Genomic DNA, 15,941 nt, shown 5'->3' on the forward strand with positions numbered 1-15,941 from the left:
TAAAAAACATGTTTTTTTAATCTGAGAAAATACAATATAATTGTCCCCTCAAAATTTTCCTGATAACATTAGGAAAAGGTTGTAAAGTGTAAGTGTTTAATCACATATAATACCACCATCATCACATGAATTCAAAACTGTTCCCTAAACATTTAATAAAAACTTATGCTTCATAGGGATCATAGGTCTCTAAAAACTACAATTTAAAAATATAAAAGCAATTCGAGCAATCTGACTTTGCAGATAAATACTGGGTAAACAGAGCTATAAAATTATATATTTAGTTCTAACAATTAATAAATAAGATTTTGAGGGTATTCTTTAATTAAAGTTATGAGGACATCAATTTTATCTTTGATACTTACAGAAAGTGTGTATGTATATTCTAGGATATCAGAATAGGATAGAAGTCAATATTGATATAGCTATTACCTCAAAGAACTATGTTGAGCTACAAATGTCATTGTAAAAACCTATTTTGGGTAGCTAAATTTTTTTTGTTCCAAACTTCATTCTGAATGAATGAACTAATTTCCCAGATCCCCATATATGACATCAAAAGAAAAAGAAAACATGTAACAATCACAGCAGAGTAACAATTCCATTTAGCAACTGAGAAAAATAAGCTGCGCTTTGAAAGAGTCAATTTCAATCATCTTCCTAACATCATGTCTTCTTTTACACTATACAGAAAGGATGCCGTAAATGGCATTTTCTGAAGCCTTAATACTAAATTCTTCTTTAAAAAAATACATAGTATTCATATTGCATGCTTGAGCCGCAAAGAATAGTATTACAATATAATGTGACTTGTCAACAAATGTGACAAGCCCTGGGGCTGGCACCAGGGAGGACCTAACTCCCCTCAACTCCCAGTTATATGGAAGTACAGATCACTTGGTTTTATTATCTACAAAAACATTCCCACATTTACATATGCTATTGCATAATCAGAAGCAAATTTGATCAGAAAAATATCAAATATTTATGAAAGTTTAATTTCTAATAAGTTTCTCTATATCACCCCCATTTCCCACTACATCTATCAGATCCCAACAATCTAATAATATATCTTATTTATTTTAAATAATGTTCAATGACTTATAAAACTACCACAAGTTATTTTCTTCTCTGTGAGCTGACTAACACAAATGCTGGTAAGCAGCTTTCCAGTAATCTTATAGGACATCTGTGTCATGTTTGTACAGATTAACTAGCTACTGCTGCCCTTCTGTTGCTGTAAATGAAGTTTCAAAATGAGCTCTCGAATATCTTCCCGTTTGGTCTTTATTACATGACGAGGAAACCATTTCTCCAAATGAATTGGAAGTTCAAAATTAACAATAGGATCCTAATGAGAGAAAAGAAAATGAAATCCCTTTAGCAGGACAATTCAAACTTGTTTTAATTTCATTTTACAAGAAATGAAAAATTCCTAACTTTTTTTAGCTTTTTATTTTTAAGTTAAGTCCTCTCTACACCCCACATGGGGCTCAAAGTCACGACTCTGAGATCAAGCGTCACATGCTCTTCTGGCTAAGCCAGCCAGGCACCCTGAAAAAATGCTAACTTTTTAAAATAACAGCTTTACTGAGATAGAATTCACATACTATATGATTCACCTAAAACTATATATTATCATTCCTCCCCAATTATATCAAAAGTTCCAACTGTATACTATAACCCTCACATGCTGAAAGTACCTTTAAGAATTCTCCAAGCAAGGGGCACCTGGGTGGCTCAGTCAGTTAATTGTCCAAATCTTGATCTCGGCTCAGGTCATGATCTCATGGTTTGGGCGGGGGGTGGTAAGGAGCCCCGTGCTGGCTTCTGCACTAACAGTGCAGAGCCTGCTTGGGATTATCTCTCTGTCTCTGCCTCTCACCCACTCATGCTCTCTCAGAATAAAGAAAATAAATATGAAAAAAAAAAGAATTCTCCAAGCAAGCTTCTAGTCAAAAATACCCTGCTTCTGTACCCACCTTCGTAACACCACACCAAAAAAAAATGGGGCTGGTTGCCAAGACAACCAACAATGTAATTAGAGAGTTGGAACTTTCAGTCTCGCCTCCCTGACCTCCAGAGAGAGGAGAGGGGCCTCACAAGTAACACTGGTAATGACTGAAGTAACGAGCTGATAGTTTAAAAAGCAAAGAGTGGTCCCTTGCTTTTAAAATTTCTTCAATACTGTTACCTATAGCATGGCTGATGAGCTAGAAAAGAACACTCATGCTTGTCACTGTACTCATCTAGCTTATGGCTTTCTGAGCTTCTTGAAAACATGGGTCTTTTAGTTTTGAAATTTTTCCTTCAAATTTTTGTCTGCCTTTCTCTTCCAACCTAATCTTTCTGGAACTCCAATTACATGTAAATTCAAATTTTTTACTCACATCACACTTGTCTATTCTGTTCTTTACGTTCTTTTTTTTCTCTCAAATACAGTTGAATACTTTCTATTGCCCTATTTATTTGTTATTTATTTACTCATTTATGGAAGTTTATTTATTTTGAGAGAGAGACAGCGAGCAGGGGAAGGGCAGAGAGAGAGAATCGCAAGCAGGCTGCACACTGTCAGTGCAGAGCCCAACGTGGAGCTTGAACCCACAAACTGTGAGATTGTGACCTGAGCCAAAATCAAGAGCCAGATGCTTAACCAACTGAGCCACCCAGGTGCCCCTATTGCTCTTTTTTTTTTTTTTTTTAATTCTAATCCTGTCTTCTGCTACATCCAAGTCTGCTATTTTTTTTTTTTAACGTTTTATTTTATTTTTGAGACAGAGAGATAAAGCATGAACGGGGGAGGGGCAGAGAGAGAGGGAGACACAGAATCGGAAGCAGGCTCCAGGCTCTGAGCCATCAGCCCAGAGCCCGACGCGGGGCTCAAACTCACGGACCGCGAGATCGTGACCTGAGCTGAAGTCGGCCGCCTAACCGACTGAGCCACCCAGGCGCCCCTCCAAGTCTGCTATTAAACTCAAGCAATAAGTTCCTATTTTTTCTTCCAAGTTTTTATTTAAATTCGTTAGTTAATATATATATAGTTAATATATGTATAATATTAATTTCGTGCAGGATTTAGTGATTCATCACTTGCATACAACGCCAAGTATTCATCACAAGTCCAATAAATTCTTTTTTTTTTCTTATGTTCTATTTATTTTTGAGACAGAGAGAGAGAGAGACAGCCTGAGCAGGGGAGGGACAGAAAGAGAGGGAGACAGAATCTTGAAGACAGGCTCCAGGTTCTGAGCTAGATGTCAGCACAGAGCCCAACACGGGGCTTGAGATCATGACCTGAGTTGAAGAAGGATGCTTAACCAACTGAGCCATGCAGGCATCCCAGTGCCAATAAATTCTTAATTTCAGATATATTATTATGAAATTTTAGCTGTAGAATACCCACGTGATCTTTTTTAGCAGGTTCCATCTTTTCATCCATTTTGTTCACTCTATTCTCTCTAACGTATTATTCAAATCATTTTAAAGTTCTTATCCATTAAATAACTCTAATATCTGGATTATATGTGATTTACTTTTTCTTTCTTGATTACCTGTAATATTTTGCTTCTTTGTTTGCCCAGTAATTTGTAATTATATGCTGGTAACTGTGAATAAAGAATTTTTACATACCTTAAAGAAGCTCTCCACATACTGCAGTAAATATACTCCACAATCACTGCTATTATCTTGTTTAGGAACTTTAGGGCATAGGTCCACCATGTTTGTTTTGCTGAATTCACGATGAGTTTTTCGTTTAACTTCCCACTCTACTTCTAAATACCTTGAATCATCAAAAAAGTAGAGTGACTCTAGTAGAAATCTCTTTACTATTATTCAACACAAAGATGGAAAATATTTGCTACCAAATGTGTTGCCTCAAGTCAAATTTCCAAGTTTAACAGTACAAATTATAATATGTGAGGCTTCAAGGGTTGCTATTTAAAAGAAAATCATCTGAGTTTCTAACTAAAAGCTAGACTTTTTTCAACAATCCAACTTTCATAACTCACACACATAAGCTCATTTATATTACTAACAAATTACTAAATTTGTTAATTACTAAACTAACAAATTACTTTAAAACTTGAGTTCCCAGTTGTTTCCAGATCCTACAGTAATTACAAAATTACACACATACATATACACACACACACTTATATACACACAAAAATACCAACCCCCCCTTTTTTTTTGAGTAAGTTCCACACTCAAGATGGGGCTTAAACTTAAGACCCTGAGATCAAGAGTCACACGCTTGCTCTACAGCTGAGACAGCCAGGCTCCCCAGTATATACACACAGAAGTAATAAAAAAGGTGAAAGAGTTCTTATTTTCTCTAAAATGATACTTTTGATAACCACTAATAGCTGCAATGCTCCTTTGTAAAATTATGCTTTTTGTTCAGTTATGAATACAAATTTTGATTTTACTTTCAATATATACAAGTTATTATCTGAGAAATATTAGTGCTTTAATATTAACATACAATAGGGGATGTTTATTATTGATTAGATTGTAGACCTCATCTAAATACATAATAAAATATAATTCCTGATACAGTCTTTTCAGTAATTCTTAAATATCGTAGCTTCAAAATTATTGAGATTTTAGATAACAGACTGAGAGAAAAATTGTCATTACTTACTCTCGTAAATTCTGAACTGTGTTTTGTATAGAAGCAGCTTTCAAGGAATCTAGTATAAGAATGCATGGCCTATGAAAATCAAAAGAAGAAATCAAGATATACATACTTGTACATGAATTAAACTTAAATATCTGAGAAAACTATTATTATAGCATGTACCTACCTTTTACACATTTTCTTTGGTACTGGTACTGATATATTTGTCTCGGTACTCTGAAATAAAACAGGAATTTTTATGGCTTTGCAATTAAAACCAGTTTGAATACATTAGTGTTCAGTTAATCTTTAAAATGTTTGAAATACTCTGAAATTAAAATTTCAAGTAAGAGTCCTTTTCATCATCTAAAGTGAGCCAATGTTGTTTTTTCAGAAATTCATTGATTTATTTTCTTATACTAGTGAAACAGTATCTTATACTTTTACATGTAGCTTCAAGAAGTTCTAGAACTTTGACATAGCCTAAAAAACAACCTAGAACTTTAATTACTTCTATTCACAGTTACCATCTCAAGCAAAGATAAACAAGTTAATTTAACCTGCCTTTGCATACATTCTCTAACTCAATATATGATGTCACTGGAGACAAATCTGGGAAACAACAGGCCAAACTTAAGCAGATTCTTTAATGCATAACTTCTTAGTACCTTTATTATTCTAATGTAACAGTGAATCTTTAAGAGATGAATAGGACACAGGGTTTAACCAACTTAACTGACCTTACAATCCTTTTTACCATACTCTGCATCTTACAACAGTTGGTCTAAGGAACTTAATTTGGGAAGACTGTTGTACAAGCAAGAAGAAGGTCTCCTATTGTGCCACTGTTAGAACAGAAAAGGAAACTTCCTTTCTTCTGCCCACCCTATACCAGTAACAGTAAAGACATAAGCCTCTGCCAGGATAGCAAGGCTGCTACTGTCTATACATACAAAAAAAAAAAAAATCGCTAGGTGGCTACCTTAATCAATTAAGACACCAAATCTAGACCATACATAACAGTTTGGAAGTCCATAAAAGAAAAGTTAGGGGTGCCTGGTTGGCTCAGTCGGTTGAGTGTCTGACTTCGGCTCAGGTCATGATCTCACGGCTGGTGAGTTCGAGCCCCGCCTTAGGCTCTGTGCTGACAGCTCAGAGCCTGGAACCTGCTTTGGATTCTGTGTCTCCCTCTCTCTCGGCCCCTCCCCCACTCATGCTCTGTCTCTCTCTCTCTCAAAAATAAACATTCAAAAAAAAGAAAAAAAGAAAAAAGAAAAAGAAAAGTTAACAGAACCAAAAATGTGGACACTAAACCTGCTATTAAACAACCAATGGGTCAACAAAGAACTCAAGGAGGAAATCACAAAACTACATGGCAACAAATGAAAATGAAAATACATTAGCCCAAAATCTTTGGGATGCTACGAAAGCAGTTCTAAGAGGTTAGTTTATAGTGATAGAGGCATACCTCAACAAATAAGAAAAATTTCAAGTAAACAATCTAACCTTACACCCAAAGAAACTAGAAAAGTTAGATCCAACAAAGCCCAAAGGTAGTAGAAGGAAGGAAATAATAAAGACCAGGGTGGAAATAAATGAAATAAAAACTAAAAAATAACAATAGAAAAGATTCCTTCTTTCATATCTATAAAGAACACACTTACTTGGGAATCCTCTGTGCCCAAGGACAGTGTTGAAGTAGTATGTACATCATTATCTAGTTAGAAATAATAAAGCAATAATGAGTGCTTATTTTATATCTAATATCAAGTATTTAGATGTGGTTTGGACCAGTATTAATGGCAATGGCTATTAATATTCTGCTTACTGCTTAGACTACAGCTATAAAACATGTAATTTTCTTTTTTTCTCAAAATAAGTAAGCTTATTTGCTTACTGAATTAACATCTGGGTTGTAACATAAGAAAAATCATGGAAGAAGTTTAAGAGACCTGAAGTTTAAGTAAGAATTTTAAGAATTTTAAGTAAACCTAGTCAGTTTACTAGCATTAACAAGAAATGTGTTCATTTAAATTGAGAAAAAATGTGGGATTTCACCACCCAAAAACTCTTAGAATACATTAATTCAGTAGGGTTGCAAGATACAAAATTAATGTACAGAAATTTGTTGCAGTTCTATATACTAATAACAAAGTAGCAGAAAGAGATATTAAGAAAACAATTCCACTTACAATTGCACCAAAAAGAATATGAATATATATATATATATGTATATACGTATGTACATATATGTACATGTATATATATATATATACATATATATATATATGGTATATATATATGTATATATATATGTATATGTATATGTATATATGTATATGTATATATGTATATATATGTATATATATATATATGGTATCATGTCATCTGCAAATAGTGACAATTTTACTTCTACCTTACCAATTTGGTTGCCTTTTTTTCTTTTCTTGTCTAATTGCTGGACTTCAGTACTATGTTGAATAAAAGTGGTGACAGTGGACATCTTTGTTCCTGATCGTAAAGGAGAAGCTTTTAGCTTTTCTCCATAAGTATGATGTTAGGTATGGGTTGTCATTCATGGGCTTTATGATGCTGCTGAACTATGTTCCCTCTAAACCCACTTTGTTGGGAGTTTTTATCATGAATGGATGCTTTTTCTGCATCTTTTAAGATGAGCAAATGGTTTTTATCCTTTAATTTGTTAATGTGATGTGTCACGTTGGTTGATTTGCAGATACTGAACCATCCTTTCATAGCTGGAATAAATCCCACTTAACTGTCTTTAAATGTAGTTTTGGATTCAGTTTGTTAATATTTTGCTGATGACTTTTCCTTCTGTGTTCATCAGGGATATTGGCTTGTAGTTTTCTTGTTTTTTAGTGTCTTTGTCTGGCTTCAGTATCAGAGTAATGCTGGCCTCATTGAATCAATTTGGAAGCCTCTCTTCTTTTTTTTGGCGGGGGGGGGGGCAATAGTTTGAAGACAGTAGATACTAACTCTTCTTTACATGTTTGGTAGAATTCATCTGTGAATTTATCTGGTCATTGATTTTTTCTTTGGTTTTTGATAATTGGTTTAGTTTCTTTACTAGTAAAAAAAAAGAATACAATACCTAGGAATAAACTTAACAAAGGAGGCCAAAGACCTGAACTGGTCTATGCCTGAAGATCCATAGTATGAATTCTTAGTCATGTTAGCAAGATTATTTTATAAAAAATGCTATGATAAAACTTGACATAACATTATAACTTAAGAATTACATTTTGTCTATACATGAGGTTGGGCATCTATATGAAAATTTCAGATTTCTTATTCTTTCTACTAGTTTCATTAAAAAAAAAAATACTACCACCAGGGCTCCTGGGTAGTTCAGTCAGTTGAGCATCCAACTCTTGATTTCAGTTCAGTTCATGATCTCATGGTTGTGAGATCGAGCCCCACACTGGACTCTGTGCTGAGCATGGAGCCTACTTCAGATTCTCTCTCTGGCTCCTTCTGTCCCTCCCCCTTTGCCTCTCTCTCTCTCTCTCTCTCTCTCCCCCCCTCCCTCCCTCCCTCCCTCCCTCCCTAATGTGTATATATATATATATATCTATATCTATCTATATATATATATGTATGTATATATAGATATAAATATAGATATAGATATATAGATATAGATATATATGTATGTATATATATATACATATATATGTATGTATATATATATACCATATTTTAACCTCATATTGTTCACTATAATCATTCTACTGTTGTCATCATCATTAAAAACAGTATCTACATTAAGTTTACCACCTATTATTTTGTTGTCATGTTGAGATGGCTGAGCCTGTGAGTGCTGGGATACAGTTTGTGGAAAATCTTCATATACAGCTTCTTCTAACCATGGAAAACAAATGACAGCAAGATACCAATGAGATCTGTTGAAAAAGAAACACAATCTTAATAACACAAAATCTAAACAATGCAGAGCAATGTGTTTTGGATCTACAGCTGAGAAAGTGGGTAAAACAAACTTCATACCAATTAACTACACTGTAATATCTGACATAACACAGACCACACATTCCAAAAGTAATTAAATGAGTAGTAAGACTACTTAGGGTAAAATCTGAGTTATTTCAAATTTATTTACTTTCATATAATCAGTGCTTCCTATTGAAGAACTGCTTTAATAAATAAACTCATAGCATCATCTTTTTTCTGTTAGTGCTTAAACAGTTTGTTCTCTTAAATATTTTAAGGTTTATTCTAAAATCTTTTCATCTTTTACTTAGTAAGAAATTCTTTTGAGCCCAAAAAAGAAAAATTCAATGTCTCAGTCATTACAGTCTTATGGGCATTTGTCATTTTTATTTTTTCTACTATATTTACAATATGACCATTTGCCAAATCAAAATCTAATATAGTCACTCATAGTTTTAGCTACTTCTTTGGAAAATTTAAACATAGTACTCGAGATGCATACCCATACCTTTTACTGATTATTAATCTAAAAATGCACAAAATATTTTTTTCTGTACTCTCCAATTTTGTTTTTAAATAATCCGAAATACTCACGACTCATTTACAGGCACAAAGATGTAATCTTTGTTAAAGATGTTTATGTGACGAGTCCATGTTCTTACTCTTTTATGTCTCCTCTGTGCCATTCTGGGAATATGAAAGATACATGTATTTTACATACAAAAAATTAAAAATTGAAGATACAGATTTCAGGAGTCATTTTTATATACTGAAAAATGTGAGATTCAGTTTACTTAACCATCTTCTTCAAGATATATAATATTTAATGCATATTAAGATATATAATACTCATTTCCTTTCATTAATTTCTAATTGTTGTTAAACTTAATGACTGTTTATAAACAATGTCATAGAATAGAAGGAGCAATTTATAAAATGGTTTATAGACTCCAAAAATAGCTCAGTAACTGTATGTAAACAGCTAAACCTATTTATTTACTTTAGTTCCATCTGGGCATGATAAAAATATTATCATTAAACCTTAAAAGAATTGTCTAAATGTTATACCTGTGATGAGGGAGGTGTTAAAGCTAACAGGAGGAATGAGGCATATATTCTTAGATTTTTTTAAAGATGACAGTCATCTCCTTTCATTTTACATATAAGGAAATTATAAGACAATGAGTTGAAAATACCCACTATTCATCCATCTTTCATTTACTTCTTCAACATAGATTTATTAGGTTCTTAATAATAAATAATAAAAATCACCCACGCTGCCCTTAAGGAGTTCACAAAATGAAGAGGGTAGAAAAAAACCATGTCTAAAATATAAGTGTCATAAGGGACACAAAGGAATTATGTTATAGCATTTAGAAAAGCCACCTAGAAAAAACTAGGACACACAAATAATTGTTTCTTTATCTTATCAGGAAAATAAGGAAGGAAGATATTAAACCAAGTTTGAATATCAAAAAAAAGTTTTAAGGGGGGGTGCCTGAGTGGCTCAGTTGGTTAACCATTCAACTCTTGATTTTGGCGCAGGTCATGATCCCAGGGTCATAGGATCAAGCCCAGCATCAGGCTCTGACCATGAAGCCTGCTTAAGATTCTCTCTCTCTCCCTCTGCCCCTCTCCCTGTTCATACTCTAAAATAAAAATTAAAAAAAAATAAACATTTAAAAAGTAAAACTTAAAAAAAAAAGACTTTCAAAGTCTTGCTTAAAAAAAAGTTTTAGAAAAGAGGTGGTGCGTAACTTCTGGCTCAGGGCCTCCAAGAATTTTTTTTTTTTTTTAATGTGTATTTTTGAGACAAAGAGAGACAGAGCTGAAGCAGGGGAGGGGCAGAGAGAGAGGGAGACACAGAATCTGAAGCAGGCTCCAGGCTCTGACCTATCAGCACAGAGCCTGATGCAGGGCTCAAACCCATGAACTGTGACATCATGACCTGAGCCAAAGTCAGAGGCTTAACCAACTGAGCCACTTCGGCGCCCCCAAGAACCTCCTTTTTATGCAAGGAATTAAATAAGTTGTTTTATATTTATATACCAAGTAATATAGGAAAAGAAATCTTTGTCTCATCCCTATTCATCTGAATATCTAACCATACTCACAGGAGTAAACATTAGGAGAAGATGGAATTTAGAATGAGCTAATAAAAGGTGGTAGGAATTAGACACTATGTAGACTTTAACTTCATAAAATGATCAGAAGTCACATGTTTACTGAATTTTGTTTCAGAATGACCCAATCATTATAATGATTATGAACAATTATTTTCAAATAGTGCATAGCCTATTAATTTGCTTTTCCATTTGAAAATCTTAAAGATAGACACCTGGTTTTCTTTTGTTTTGTTATGTTGGTGTTTGATTTCCTGATCATACTGGACTTATTTGATTGATATATTAGACACTAGATGGAACAAGGAGAATGGGAGAGGTTATGGGAAACACAATATAATCTCTTATTCTCAGTTCCTAACTCTTTGGGAGATCTTTAATTATATGTCTAAGAGTTCTCTCCCATTCAATAAAATATATTATTATTCTCTTTTGAGTTCCTAGTATGTTACAAGCACTGAGAAAAAGGCACTGGGACAGAGTAGAAAATAAGACAGATAAAGTCCATGACCTCATGAAGTTTAACCTTAGGACAAGCAAACAAACCAATGATCACAAACCATGTTACAATACAAAAAAAGTGCCAGGAGAAGAAATTTCAGTCAGAAAATAGGAAAAGAGCTTAGCATATTTGAAAACTGAAAGGAGGAAGGCTGAGCTGAAGGAGGGTAAGTGAGGAGAAAGAATGTCATGAGGTGAGAGTATGGAGACGGGCAGAAGCCAGATCTCTCAGCATCTCATAATCCATAGTAATGAGTTTGTGCATCATTTAGTCTGCAATTCCCTTACACTAGTAGTTGGAGTTTCTTGTCAGAGATTTATTTACCATTAAGGTTTATACCCCTTACCACTCTGCTTTGTGGCTATCTTCTTATTTTTTTACTGATTTGTAGAAATTCTTTGTGTGATAACTAATTACATATATATCAGGCCAAGCATTAACCTAAGTATTTACCTGTGAGGGGATAGGGGAACTGAGCCCCGCCATGGAGTTAAAAACCCACCTATATAATTTTTGGATCCCCAAACCTTAACTACTACTAATAGCCTACTGTTGACCAGAAGCTTTACTGATTACATAAAGCCAATTAACACATATTTTGTGGTTATGTATTATATATTTTTATAATACAGTAAGCTAAAGAAAAGAAAATGTTGAGAGAATCATAAGGAAGAGAAAATACATTTGCAGTATTTACAGTATATACATGTACTGTATTTATCCCAAAAAATCTGCATATAAATGGACTCCCATGGTTGAAATCCATGTTGTTCAAGGGTCAACTGTGTGTATGTATGTGTATATAAGATATGAAGTATAGTATCTTAGTACCTTATATATGTCTTACCCTGGAATATGCCACTTATGTAACACTGTTTTATATTACTTTTATATATGATCAAACATGTAACTTCTAATTTTAAAAAATTACTTTAAAATTTAAAACCACAGCAGAATCCACTTGCTTTCATTTCATCAGCTTCTAGGTGGCTATGCCAAATAATGACTAATAATCTTAAAACAAAACATAAGATTAAATGCATGGTACCAACCATCAATTTCTATATACATAAAATAGAACAGGAAGCCATCAAATAAGTTAAATATAGGGGCACCTGGGTGGCTCAGTCAGTTAAGCATCCAACTCTAGATTTCGGCTCAGGTTCTGATCTCACAATTCTTGGGTTTGAGCCCCGCATTGAGCCCTGTGTTGAGTGCCACGCTGACAATGTGGAGCCTGCTTGGGATTCTCTCTCTGCCCCTCCCCTCACATGTGCTCTCTCTCTCTCTCTCTCAATAAATAAACTTAAAAAATAAATAAATAAGATGGGACCCATAGAGGAAATAGAGCCACTGCCAAAATCACTGCCCAATGCAAAGAGGGTAACAAAGAAATAACCTGACTTTTTCCTCCCTTGCCCTCCAACTTCCAGTGTCCCCCACAGAACATGCACTTGGAAATGCAGCCTGCAAGAGTCAGCCTCCTCTGATAGGGAAAAGAACAGTGGGTGAGAAAGAGCTGAAAGGCCTGCACAAATGGTAATACTGATCACTCTAGGAAAAACTGTAAGAAGTTTTTTTTACTAGGAGCATCAACACAGCATATTTTTCTCTTAAAACTGAAGTACATTGAAAGACTGACTTACGAAAGATTTGGATTATCTTCAGTCAAATTATTTTCTTTTCTTGTCAAGCATTTATAGAAAAAGCTACTAAAAATGTGACTTCGTTCAACAAGTTCATCTGATGCCTTCTCCAATATAAGATATCTGTAAAATAGCAAAACCACAGCAGTAAGTTATTTTTAGATTTTACCTAATCTTCCCCCAATTATCTTATGTGTTCTGTAAATCTTCATTTTTATGACCACTTAGATTCAAAGCAATCTTGCAATCTGCTCAGATTCCAGCTAAAATTGTTCTTTATTTACCTCACCTTCCATCAAGATTGTTTAAAGCAGAAATTGCCCACTTATTAACTCATTTACTTAACAATTACTTATCAAATTCCTGACATGTGCAGAGCACCATAATTACATTAGAGACATAAAATGGGGAAAGGGGGGGTAGTACATGCTGACATATAGCTTACAATCCAGAGGAGTGAGTATAGAAGGAAATATTAATCAAATACCACACAGAGATAAGATTGAAACCATGACACTCCTAAAATAAATCTAGAAAAAATTTAATTACTGTGAGATATGTCCAATATATAAATCCTGAGTCCATTTCTACTAAAACAATTCTTCAACATAAACTTGTAATTGAATCATTTAGTGATTAAACTCTTCATATTAGTGAACTCTGCTATTCTTAACTCTGCTTTTGAATCTCTGCAGATTCAGAAATGACCTTGTAATTGCTTTAAGAAAAAAAGCATAGAAGACAAATACAACTTGACATTTTTTTAAATGTGGTTATGGACAGGCTTTGCTACATGGAAGGAGACACAAAGGATGCTTCTGGTGTGCTGGAAATGTTCTTTACCTTGATCTAAATGATGATATTATGGGTGCATACATTTGTGAACATTCACTAGCTGCACACTTAAGATTTATGTACTTTACTACTTGAAAGTTACACCTTAATTTAAAAAATAAATAGAAAGTCATTTAAAACCTAAAGTTAGGGGGCGCCTGGGTGGTTCAGTCGATTAACCATCCAACTTTGGCTCAGGTCATCTTCTTACGGTTCCTGAGTTCAAGCCCCACATTGGGCTCTGTGCTGACAGCTCAGAGCCTGGAGCCTGCTTCTGATTCTGTGCCTCCCTCTCTCTCTCTGCCCTTCCCTTACTTGCATTCTCTCTCCAAAAAATAAATAAAAACATTAAAAAATTATTAAAAAAAAAAAACACTAAAGTTAGAATCCTCTCTGAAAATAAGTCAATGAGACAGAGAAACAGGTAATTTAGTGAATAGGAAATATAGAAAAGTACTACTGGAAATAAATTAGGAATAAAATTGTATTCATTAATTCTAATAAAACATATAAAGACTAACAATATGATCCAGTTCATGTCACCAAATATAAATTTGGCACTATTATACGGATACAAAAATAAGTAAGATGGAGGTGCCTGGGTGGCTCACTTGGTTAAGCCTCTAACTTCGGGCCACATCATGATGTCACCGTTCATCTAGCCCCACATCGGGTTCTGTGCTGACAGCTCAGAGCCTGCTTCAGATTCTGTGTCTCCCTCTCTCTCTGCCCCTCCCCAACTTGCGCTCTGTCTCTCTCTCTCTCTCTCTCAAAAATAAACAAACATTAAAAAAAAATTTTTTTTGAAAAAAGACATAAGATGCTTAACCTTTAGAATAAGAATGATCATAAAATCACCAACTAACTGGGGCACTTGGGTGGCTCAGTCGGTTGAGCGACCGACTTCGGCTCAGGTCATGATCTCACAGTTTGTGAGTTCAAGCCCCGCATCAGGTTCTATGCTGACAGCTCAGAGCCTGGAGCCTGCTTCGGATTCTGTGTCTCCCTCTCTCTCTGCCCCTCCCCCACTCATGCTCTGTCTCTCTCTGTCTCAGAAATAAATAAACATTAAAATTAAAAAAAAAAATCACCAACTAACTTTAAAATAATGCAAAATAAGGGGTGCCTGGGTGACTCAATCAGTTAAGTGTCCGACTTCGGCTCGGTCATGATCCTGCAGTTCATGGGTTCGAGCCCCACATCCGGCTCTATGCTGATAGCTCAGAGCTTGGAGCCTGCTTTGGATTCTGTTTGGATTCTGTGTCTCCCTCTCTCTCTGCCCCTCCCCTGCTCATGCTCTGCCTCTCTCTAAAAAAAAATTAAATAAACATTAAAAAAATAAAGAAAAATATTATAAGTAACATAAAAGAGATGCAAATGGAGTATTATGGGAATTAGTAATATCTGTTTAGAAGATGAGGAAAAGTTTTGAGGAAGGCACCATTTGAGAGGAACCATGAAAGAGGAATAAAACTTCAACAGGTTGAGATAAAGAGGAAAGTCTTCCAAGAAACAAGAGAGCAGGGCATTAAGGCAGAAGAGTAACTAAGAATAGGCTTTGTTTAGTAAACTGTTTATAATTCAATTTTGCTGGACTATGAAATACGTGTAAAAGGCTAAGAGATAGATTAGTGTCATATTATCAAGACTCTCAAAAGCCAGATGGTCTGAACTCATTTTGACAGGTAATAAGAAATTACTGTAAGTTTCTAATGGGAACTGCATTCATAGAGTGGTTTAAGAAGAATACTGGTGGTCATAATACACCTAATGCACAGGAAAACAGAGATAAAAAATACAAGGACACTAGTTAAAAAGACAGAATAACAATTCAGATAAGAAGTACTAGGAAATCATGATGACAGAAGAAAAAGAATAAATGAATTTGAGAGACAGAATCTACTAAAATTGGCAACTGAGTATGCAGATAGGGAAGGAAGGGTGAAGAGTCAATGATGATGAAGACTCCTGCTTCCAGCCAAGACAGAACAATAGGGACCAGATTTACCCACCTGGATGAAAGAAGCGAAAAATCACACAAAATACATGTGAATCAATAGTTTTCAAAACACTAGACATCAGGCAACAAAGAAGAGTGGTCTTTGAGAAATGAGAAATAAACAAGGTGAGCTCCACTCATGCCCCAGTTTACTGTTTTGGTAGTTTCCAGGTGGCAGCACAGGAAGGAGTAACCCAGGTGGCAGACTCCACATTGAGATGCTGAAAGTCAGGAGAGACCAAGACAG

General features: G+C 34.7%; 1 protein-coding gene across 7 annotated transcripts in view; it reads right to left on the minus strand.

The window, feature by feature from the left end:
• Window positions 1-389: 389 nt before the first annotated feature.
• SENP7 (SUMO specific peptidase 7) overlaps window positions 390-15,941 on the minus strand; it is a 148,172-nt gene continuing 132,620 nt past the window's right edge. For all 7 annotated transcript variants that reach the window (XM_042998688.1, XM_042998694.1, XM_042998693.1 and 4 more), the window contains 8 exons: window positions 12,862-12,984; window positions 9,185-9,277; window positions 8,420-8,544; window positions 6,286-6,338; window positions 4,809-4,858; window positions 4,646-4,714; window positions 3,631-3,781; window positions 390-1,351 (listed from right to left, as the gene is read on the minus strand). In XM_042998688.1, coding sequence (XP_042854622.1) covers window positions 1,214-1,351; window positions 3,631-3,781; window positions 4,646-4,714; window positions 4,809-4,858; window positions 6,286-6,338; window positions 8,420-8,544; window positions 9,185-9,277; window positions 12,862-12,984 — 802 coding nt within the window. In that variant the 3' untranslated portion in view covers window positions 390-1,213. The remainder of the gene's footprint in view (window positions 1,352-3,630; window positions 3,782-4,645; window positions 4,715-4,808; window positions 4,859-6,285; window positions 6,339-8,419; window positions 8,545-9,184; window positions 9,278-12,861; window positions 12,985-15,941) is intronic.

Source organism: Panthera tigris, chromosome C2 (assembly GCF_018350195.1).
Source record: "Panthera tigris isolate Pti1 chromosome C2, P.tigris_Pti1_mat1.1, whole genome shotgun sequence".
Taxonomy (NCBI): domain Eukaryota; kingdom Metazoa; phylum Chordata; class Mammalia; order Carnivora; family Felidae; genus Panthera; species Panthera tigris.